This window comes from Cebidichthys violaceus, unplaced genomic scaffold (assembly GCF_023349555.1).
Source record: "Cebidichthys violaceus isolate CVI_PGR_0920_01 unplaced genomic scaffold, fCebVio1.0.p SCAF_270, whole genome shotgun sequence".
NCBI classification, from domain to species: Eukaryota; Metazoa; Chordata; class Actinopteri; order Perciformes; family Stichaeidae; genus Cebidichthys; species Cebidichthys violaceus.
In genome coordinates this window covers 1-10,779 of record NW_027176451.1, presented here as the reverse complement: position 1 = coordinate 10,779, position 10,779 = coordinate 1, and the positions used below count along the sequence as shown (strand labels likewise).

At 45.1% G+C, this 10,779-nt stretch overlaps 1 protein-coding gene across 1 annotated transcript; it reads right to left on the bottom strand.

Moving 5' to 3' along the window:
- Positions 1-1,025: 1,025 nt before the first annotated feature.
- LOC137880230 (vitamin D3 receptor A-like) lies at positions 1,026-9,659 on the bottom strand (the record flags this gene model as incomplete). Its single annotated transcript, XM_068721457.1, has 5 exons — positions 1,026-1,736; positions 2,529-2,645; positions 3,374-3,525; positions 8,171-8,348; positions 9,548-9,659. Coding segments are annotated over 5 exons (813 nt in total), but the record flags the coding sequence as incomplete, so codon positions are not given.
- Between the last annotated feature and the right edge of the window lie 1,120 nt (positions 9,660-10,779).

The following is a 10,779-nucleotide window of genomic DNA, read 5'->3' as shown; positions in this document are numbered from 1 at the left end:
TCGGTCTACAAAATTCACAGGTCCCAGAGAAACGAAAAAAAAAAAAAAACGACGCAGTGCTTCCCTGCACCGAAGCCCCTCAGCCCGGCGCCTGAACACACCCCCCTGTGGTCCATCAATATTCTCATATACTGTACACACGTCACACAGATAGAAGGACTCCTCACACACCTGTCAGCGCTCTCTTGTGAGTGAGTGAGTGTGTGTGTGTGTGTGTGTGTGTGTGTGTGTGTGTGTGTGTGTGTGTGTGTGTGCGCGTTTGTCTTTTGAAAGACAACACACACACACACACACACACACACACACACACACACACACACACACACACACACACGACTGAGGAGGGGTCTCCGAGTCCTCTACATTATACAACACTCTGAACTATTTGCTTCCATGGAAGCAACCATGTTTCACTTTCTTAAATATATATATTCATATACATATATATGTATATATATATATATATATATATATATATATATATATATATATATATCAGCTTATACGTTTCATTTATATTTATATAGCATTATACATACATTCTTGTTTTGTGAAATTCCCTTTTGTCTCGTGAACAGGGAATTCCAACCGTAGCACATCCCTCCGTCTCTCCGACCTCCTTGTACTCGTTCCTCCACATCTCACCGAAACGTTCCGACTTCAAACTTCCCCTCTTCGCTTCAGCTGAACCGTCCCGAGACCTCTCTTTAAACATACGCAGATACACGGGGCTAAGCAGCCCGACTGCTTTGAAATTCCATTATAGTAAGCTTGCTGGCCATGTTGATGTTTAGTATATTTTGTATTACTCTGCCGTCAACAGTAGTTTATAGCTACCTAACGCGATTGTACCCCACAGGTGCCGGCGTGGCATATAGATCCCTGTCAGCCACCGGAGGTGATGTGAACGCTGAGCGGTGTCATGAGGCTGATGGTAGGAGGGTCGCGCGTGCGGCCGTCACATCCGTCAAGCTGTCTTCACTGTAAAAAAAAAAAAAAAAAAAAAAAGAGGAAATGGCAGGAATCTAGCGGGGCTGTCTGGGGGGGGGGGGGAAATTGACTCATGGGAAGAGACGAGTTTGTGGATTTGGAGAGGATCGGGGTCTGTTGTGGATGTTCGACGAGTCAAGGATATCTGCCTGACTTAATACGGCGCTGTGTTTTGCAAATCCAGAGCTTTAAAATACAATCTGGCTATCTGAGAGCATATTGAGGTGTATTGAATCCATAAATCTGAGCATCTGGGTCTTGCAGCTTGAGGTTCGGGAGGAGGAGGAGAATAGGGAGATGATGATGAAGAGGCGAAGGTAACCGTCTAGCTATCCGATTATCCATCTCTCTCCCTCACGTCCAGGTGTATCTGGGAGGGGGTTTTCTCAGGGGGGGGGAAAGGGGCGGTAAGGGTTGGTTATCAGTGTGTGTGTGTGTGTGTGTGTGTGTGTGTGCGCGCGCATGCGAGCGAGCGCGCCGCCTCCTCCTCTGCTATGACACCTCGCTGCCGAACACTTCCAGCACCAGCGGGGTGAGCTGCATGCTGTGCTCGGGCTGGAAGGAGAGCGAGCGGTACTGCTTGGAGTGCTCCTCGTTCAGGCTGCGCAGGTCGGCCAGCTTCTGGATCATCTTGGCGTAGAGGAGGCGCCCGCCGGGGTGGTTCACCTGGATGTAGGCCTGCAGCGTCTCCGACATGTGGTCCTGGAGCTGCTCGATGCGGCCGTGGTCTTGGACGCCAGGGCGGTCTGCCATCGGGGAAGGGGGGGGGGGGGGGGGGGGGGGGGCGCACAGGAAGAAAAGGAGAGCAGGGTAAGGTTCAGGTGGATGGAAAGAGCGAGAGAACATCAGTCAGGACTTCTTGTCTATAAACATGCTTATTGTTACACTTATTCCAAAATGTAGTTACTTCCTCAACTACATTTTCATCATGAAGACAGACATGCACTTTATTATCATAGTGGCAGGCTACGGCAAACAGTGTTTCACACTACTTTCTTCTTTCTCATTTGTGTGTGTGTGTGTGTGTGTTTGTGTGTGTGTGTGTGTGTGTGTGTGTGTGTATATATACAGTATATATAGAAAAAAACGTTGGCTTATTTAATGGGCAATTTGAGCTTTGGAATTGGAAAATTCACATTTCCCGTCCTCGAGCAGCCGTCAGGGGAATCAGGTCCGGACATAATTCAGCTTTTCAACAGAACTAAGACGGCTTCTGTTGTACGATGAATCAAAAGAAAGGCCTCTCTCCCATTAGCGCCGGCTTCACAGTGAACCAGCAGCTTTTTCTCTTTTGGAGATGAATTCATCTTCAGGTTTCTGTGCTTGAATTTGTTCACATCTTGAACAGAAACATTTCTCACAATAGCGTTTAATAGTAGAACCAGAGAGCCTTTGACATGTTCTAGATGGGGAATGACTCGTCTCCTGTTCTTGAAGTGGGACTTGCTGCTTGACCTCATTCAGTGATTTCGTTCAAAAAAGCGGGGATACAGCTACACTGCGAACGCACAAATGAAAGCACACAGCACTAGCAGTACCTGGGGAGAGCAGGCAGATGGCCATGAGCAGCACGTGTTCCTCCTCGTGCAGGTTGAGTTTCTTCAGGCCGACCTGGAACTTCACCAGCGGCTCCAACAGATCCAGAGTGTGACCCGCTACGGTGGGGGGGGGGGGGACACACACAGAAACATACTGTTAGTGCTGCAGAGTCGGTTGCATCTTCTGCCACTAAGAGAGGCTTTTTTTTTATCAATTCATAAATGAAAAACACACTTTATACAGCAGTGGGCTTCAAAGGTGAATCATTACCCTCTTTGTATTTTTATACAGAGGACATTGCTTCCTGCCCTGCATGTGTGAGTGACTAGAAGCGGAGTGTGTGTGTGTGTGTTTTGCGGCTGCTTTATTGCTTCCATGAAAATAGCTGAAGTCCAAATGTCACAGTCATGTGCAAGTGTGCGTAGAAAAAGCAATGTGTGTGTGTGTGTGTGTGTGTGTGTGTGTGTGTGTGATCATGTAAAGTTCCGTTATATAAGGTGGGAGAAAAAAAAATGCTTGATGCTGCAGCCTTCATGGGAAACTTCCAGAGCTTTGGGTGAACAGAGAAGAAGCGGCGTGTGTACGTATGTATGTATGTGTGTGTGTGTGTGTGTGTGTGTGTGTGTGTGTGTGTGTGTGTGTGTGTGTGTGTGTGTGTGTGTGTGTGTGTGTGTGTGGGTGTACTGAGAGGATGTGTCATCAATAAGCAAGGCCTGTGTGCTCAGTCTAAACACGCTGCATTTGTCTTTATGTACTGATTCTGCAGGTAAAACAACAAGGTCCACTCTTGCCATGCTTTTGTGTTGTTGTTTAGTTTGGAGATCGACAGTGAGGTGCGACCGACCCTTTGTGACGTCGTTGATGCAGTATTTGAAGTCCGGCCCCCCGCAGCTCCAGGACATGTCCTCCAGATTGAAGGACTGGTTGGAACGCAGCATGATGATCTCAATGGCACTCGACTTCAACAGAGCGATCTGGTCTTCTGCGGTCAGCTCTCTGGAACACACACACACACACACACACACACACACACACACACACACACACACACACACACACACACACACACACACACACACACAGTCACAGATATGGTACGTTAATGGGTCAATGTTCACAGGCACCGACAGGTTTGAGCATTACTTCTGACAGAGTCGGGGGGGGGGGGGTCTTTGGTGGGGTCTTTACTTCAGCTTCAGCTTTATTTTTACTTTTCTTTATTTCTTTATTTTGCTTCTCAACTTCAGGGGCAACAGTTGTCTTTGTATTGTATCAACTCCTCAAAAAACACTTAGATTTAGTGTTGCTGTCGTTAGTATCGGAAGTGTTTCTAAAGAACACACAATTGAATTTAAATTTTCCATGAAAGAAAAGTTACAAAAATGTTTGTGTATGCCTTCAATTACAGTTCTTAGAAAAAAAGGAAATCATCAGGTCGGAGTTTTAAAAAAAAAAAATAGGAATCAACCAAAAAAATCTGTGCAAAAAAATAAAATAATTAAATAGTTTTATGTTTGTAACAAATCTGCATCAAATCCAACACATGACAGAGACAACTGTAGTTCCTGTTTTCTGAAATCCTCCTGAGCTGTCTTATAGGTTGGTGTGTGCTATTCAAGCCCAAAGCAAGAGCACCGGGCTGTGAAGCAAATTTGACATAGTTTCCAAATGGTAATTGCAACTTCTGTGTCGGAGTTATTTTCCGAGGACGAGGCTGGACCGAGGGCTGGGAGGCGGGGTTAAAGGAAACCCTACTGCGCCTGCTCTGAGGGCCCGTGGACGCTTCAGATCCGGGTCATTTCATCTGAATCTTATCATCCCACATCGAAACATTCTTTTGGCTTCACGCACCACTGAGCAACTTTCATAGGAATGAACGGGGCGCCGCCTCCGACACTGTATCCGGTTCTCTTTATACATCCGCGGTTGGGCAATGTGTGGCAAACAACACTGAGTGCAAAAATTCACAAAGAATGAATGGCGGCAGCTGATGGCACCGTGATTGTGCATCATTTGCAAACGCATTCTGCCCCATCTCAAGGTCCCATCACAGAAGATACTCAGTGCAATGTGCACTTTTTTTTTTTTTTTTTTGCATCTGATTGCAATTATCCACGCGGCAAAATAACACTCACACAGTCAGAAGGTTCTACTTAACCACCGACACGTAAATGTGTGTGTGTGTGTGTGTGTGTGTATGTGGTGGGGGGGGTCTTAGAAGCACAACAAGCACGATAAATGTATTAATGTATTATATGGTTACTGTAGCAACAGTTTCCAACCCCAGGCTTTGTGTGACCATAAAAGCACACACACACACACACACACACACACACACACACACACACACACACACACACACACACACACACACACACACACACCCCTATGTTACATTTAATATTGACTGTATATACAGTACTACAGTATGAGTATCTCCACACACTGACAGTAAAGCGTCACCACAACTCATGGAAAAAGCGTTTTCTGATGCTACGAATTCATTTTGCACTAAATCGAATGCATGTTTAGTTGTTGTTGTTGTTGTTGCAGCAGAGTTAATCCAGGGAAGAACTGAATTGATTGGATCGCTGCAGTGTTACAGTATACGAGGCATAGGTAAAAAAAAGTAGTTAAGTCATTTTCAAACTGTATTTATCAAATGCTGGGGACTAAAGGCCAATTTTGCGATAGCTTCAACAAAAGGTTGGATAGATAGATTTGTGCAGGCAGAGGACCAAGTACCAGGATCCTATTGACCCAGAGCAACATGTGGTCGTCTGTCTGAGGTAAACGGTTGTAGAGCCTGAGCTACTGTAAGCTATACGATTGAGTTTCCTTTCAGCAAAATAATATGATGTTAATGAACAGCTACGCGGTGCACTTATGCGTCTCAGTCTTTCACTGTGAAACACAAGAACAGATGGAGTGGATCTGCACTGCGCTGCCTTTGTCACGGCCGAAATTAGTAAATGGAGTTAATATTCACGTTCTGTGTGAAAGTAGAGGAGAAGAACAAGGTTTTGACGTGGTGTGTGAGAGGCCTCGAGACCTTGAATGAATAGAAACAGTTTTGACAATTTTTTCTTTTTCCTGGAAGAAAACTGTGCAGCATAGTCAGGGATAGAATAAGAGTGCGTGAGAGCGTGTTAACCGCAGGTGTTGTAGTAATAGTCTGCACATGTGCAGTACCGACAGGATCCGGTAGCGAGTGACACGTTTTGTTCCTGCGTAGCATAACTGAGCTGAAAAAATAATATACGATAAGGTGATATAGTGGTGCATGGACTTGCATGATCATTTTAGGCTGCGTTTGAGCCACATCTGATACCGGCATCGGAAAACAACTCTGTGAATTTCCGCCTCAAATGTTGTTTTACGATACAATTGCCTCGAATTGATTCACCGAGAAGGTAAACGCTTTCAAGAAGTGCTTCACAAATCAACGCCCAGGGATACCCTGAGGTTGACGTTTAAGCTAGAGGTCCAGGATGAGAACACATCAGAACACCTTTAGTCAATGCTTAGAGCTGCGTGGAGCTCCAGGTTGTCAATATTTCTGCAGTGTCTTCCAGGTAAACAATGTATTCTCAGACGCTCTCACTCTATATTCCCGTAGGAAATACTACATACAGCTGAGACCCGGCTCCACTACGAGGCGAGCGGCAGGAATAAATGCAGGTAAATGCAAAGCCGGCACGTCAACAATTAGCGTTCCGTTTCATAACATGCAAACACGCATGCATCACGCGCACCCATATGGGTCTCCTCTATTCTTTTATTACGCGGCCTCTGTATGTGCATACATTTATGAACTTAACTCTCGGGCGCAGCGTGCGTTGATAGAGCTACAGCCTGTTCTAGCGTATTCCAGGAAGAGCTTGTTTGTTTGGGAGTGATAATAGAATCTCGCTTTACCCAACAATGTCCCCGCATTAACGTAGCCGGAAAACCCGTGTGCTCTGCCTGCGTGGGTGGGGAGCTCATTCGGGCTGCTGGTCTGTGAGACCGGTCCGACCCAGCAGGAGTTTCAACGAATGATGACCAGAAGTCGGTAAAGCAGCAGATAGCTGCAGGGTTAATAGGGATTCAACACAAAGGATAATAACTTATATTGCATATCTATATGAGAGCCCTTCTGGGCCAATTAAAAGTCAACAGTTCTGATCAGGTTTGCAACTAGCAGCTTCTTTTGTTTTTTTTATCAATTAATCTGATTATTTTAATCTATATTTTATTTTTTGTCGATTAAATGTATAAAACATGGTAACACAGTCAGCATTTGTTGAATAGTTTGCAGCTTCAGTTAAAAAGACGACGTTCAAATTCTAAATCTAAGCTATGCAGCTTGTTTTTTTCTATTAATTGTGTTTAAAGCAGGTATTTCTGCACAGTATCAGATACGGATCAGGCTACCTTAATATTATTAGATATAGATAGATAAACGTAATCATTTCCAAAATTCTCAACATGCTTTTAGCTCACGAAATAACCCCGCCTCAAACCCTGGAGGACTCACTGACGTCAGCTGGTGAGCGGATGAGTGTGAGAGGCTGTGAGGGCTTGAAATGTAAATATGAGTGGGACAGCACTTTGCTGCAACATATCACGTTACTATGACAACGACAAAAAATATAATTGTGGGTATTTATTTTATACTTTGTACTCCCTGATTTGAACGTCTTCCAGGCTCTCTCCTCACAAGATGAGAGGTCACTTCATATAATTTACTAGTTTATGTCAAAACAGCTTCAATGACAAAATCAAATATTTAAATAATATAATGATAATAAATATCCTCTGATTTCATGTGTTTTTTTGTTCCATCTTTAACCCTTAATGTTTCTGAGTATATTTAATCTGAACACACGTGTTTTTTTTGTTACGTCTCCATGCGTCCACTGGTTACCCCGTGTTTAACGTCACATTGCAATGATTTGTGGGTAATTCCCTGAGGCAAAGTCAGCATCTAAAGCTGATTTACGGAAAGGGTTCATAAAGGTCTCAAGATGTCTGCCAGAGAGCCTCAAACACTCGATGACTTGACAGAGGGACAGAAATAAACCCTCACGGACTTTGCGGGACGGCGGAGACTGGGATCGGACCTTGTTGTTGTTGAGCCTTCCAAAAACATCATTTACACTGCGGCCAGAACACTGTTTGCTCTACCGCGTGGCGCACATAGACTACACTGAGAAGTTACATTCATTAAAGAGAGCTGAGTTCATAAGAAAAACACATCAATCTAATTGATCACTTTATTCAGATCGAGGACTTCTATGGAGCGACGTCTTTGTGTGTGGAAAGACGTCGCTGAAGAATAGGAATCGTTTCTATGAATGACAGAGAACACCTTCAGCACCAAGGACAGTTACAAGGACCCTGTTTTACTGTTACCGTGGTAACAGGCTGGTGATGGAGCTTCAAATGTCCGCGACGGACGGATTACCCTGCAATGGGTTTGCGTGTATAAAACATGGTAACATGGTTAGTGCTCTAGTGGTCGGTTGTTGCAATGACGCTGACCGACATTGCTTTAGAGCCACTGTGCTGCAGTGTTTTTCACAGTTAACTGGAGAAAATGTACTACGTTACGTTCGTGTGATATGCTGAATGTCCGGTCCCGTGTGTCGGTTCGTACCTGAAGCCTGGGATCATCTTGGCGAAGCCTATGACCTTCTGGATGCTGTAGGAGACCAGGTCAGCCAGGTGGGGCAGCATAGACAGCTTTGTGTCCTCCTCACTGGAGTCGGGACTGCTAGCGCCGTCCTGGTACATCATTAACAGGCTGCTGAAGTTCATCTTGGTGTCCACAGACTCTGTTTGAGGAGGGGATTAGGAGACGAGATGAGCACAGAGGAAAGAAAGCAAGGCAGAGTAAGGGAGCGATTAAAAGGAAGCATGTTGAACACACAGAAAAGGAAGAGAGCCAGTGAGAGGTTGGACATGGCAAAACAGGAGGTGAGTTCACAGGTTGAAAAAAACATGCTGGCAAAATGCATTTCTTTAATGGTATTCCCGTAAGCTTCTACCTCGGGAAGACTAACAGCTATAATGAAGCAATGATTTTGAAGCTAAAATGAGAAACATAAGAAACAGCAACATCGACATTAACACAACACGTAGAAGAGTACAAATATACATTTAAAATATGATTTTTTTGGGTATGATTTTTGCAATTTTAAAGCCTTTGTTTTGGTAATTGCAGACCGTTTCAGACTTTTAAAGACCTGTGGATATGCCGTTATATTTACATTAGATAACATCAAAAAAGACCCAAAAACAGTCACTATTTTTAAATGCACTTATCACTCCCCATCCATCAAGGACAACAGGCTACTGTATACAGCTAAATATACAACAGCTTTCACAATAAGTATAACAGTCATGAGTGTAAGAAGTATGCTTCAGTGTTTCCCATTAATTACTGTGGCCTTGATGAACTGAAAATATTGTTGCACTTCTCAACGGGTGGTGTGTCTGAGGGGAGGGACGGGGTCCGATTCTCCTCCGAGTGCATCGGGGGTTCTGCCCGTTTAAAAACACGGACCCCCGTCTCATTTACCACGTTTTCTTCTGCTTCTAGGCTCTTAATTGTACTCTCAAAGTGCACCACATTGATGCATTTAACTTTAAAATGCACTCAATTTTCTTGCCCTCCCTAGAGGGTTTGAAATCCACCGACCACAGTCTCACAAAATCCTGTGGGAAACACTGATGCATGCAGAGCCCATGTGCTGGTTCCTCCAGTGAGGGGCCTTGCTAAGTAAAAGAGTAGCGGCTGTACAACTGTACATAGACTATGAATAGGCTTTCACTGGCACAATAAAACTTAGTAAGAGAGCAGAGGTCAACAGCGGGCAGATGCTGTGTGTATGTTTGTAAATTAACAGACTTCTTCACAACTGTGTCCTTGGTGAAGTTAACCCTGAAGCATGAAAAACAAAAAAACGAACAAGGACAGGAGGAGAAGGAGGAGGAGGAGGAGGAGGACAAGGAGAAGGAGGAGGACTCTCACCAGGTGAGTGGTTGAATGAGTCAGAGGAGGCATCGGACAAAGAGTGAAGGGAGGCGGCTCTGCTGGCACTGCGTGTTACTGGGCCTTCGCGCACCGGAGGCTGTGAACACACACACACACACACACACACACACACACAGAGAAACACAAATATTAATACAGCAGCGCAACACGTTCACACCTCAATACACTGCTGGGGCTCTTTCCTCCACGGAGGTGGCGGGGGGGGGGGGGGGGGGGGGGGGGGGGGGGGGGGGTAATATCAAGTCCAAATCATCACCACACACCAAGAGCCTGATTCACAAAGCAGGATCACCAGGTCACCTGGGAAACTCTGCCCAGTGTAACGTGGAGTCGGTCTTATTGCACTTTGTTTAAGGGGGTTCTGGGTTCTAGGAAGTCCCGTTGTGCAGCTGTTCTTATTAAGTGTGCATCAGTTTTATTATTTTAAGGTGCTAATCACTTCTGAAGTACACCTCAGTGTTCTTTCGTCTGATCTATTGCGATGGAGTGCTCCATTTTGAAGAGATTCAAACTCAGTCCAAAGTGACACCCACATTTTAGTATCCGTCTGCACGGCGTGTGCTAGAATCACACTTGCCGCTTATAGATAACAGACAAAGGGAGAAGTGTTTTGAGACGTTCCATCCAATCTGCATCCTCCATCTGGACGACCGAATGATTGTGGGAGAACGTCCTCTGAAAGTATCACGTTTCTGACGAGGAGGGAGAAAATACGACGCCTCCGCCGGTTTCGGTTCAACGCCTTTGGTGTCAGTTGTTACTAATTGAAATCGCACACGTGCGATGGTGGCTGACGTGTTGGCCTGAAGTAAATGTGACTGCGGTTACAGGAACTATTTACAGCTGTTCCAAGATCACGGGGAGGCACTTTGCCAGATGTTAATATTTCTGTGTGTGGAGAGATTTTGTCATCGCAAGACGCAAACACCAAGCTATACAGATGTGTAGTGTAAGTTCAAAGACGGGTGTGGTCCGAGCAAAGGCGCCAGAAGAAGAAGAAGAAGAAGAAGAGGGGTAGGACCCCTCCTTTATGCCCCCGGCCCAATTTGTGACAGCAGATGTTGTGATCTCACTGCTAGTTGTATACAATGGTTTTGGCCAAAGAAACCAAAATGTAGATGGAATTGCACCCTTACGTGTGTGTTAAGTGCTTATTATGATACTTTTACCATAGCCACTTGCCAACTTAACTCCAAATGTGATCATAT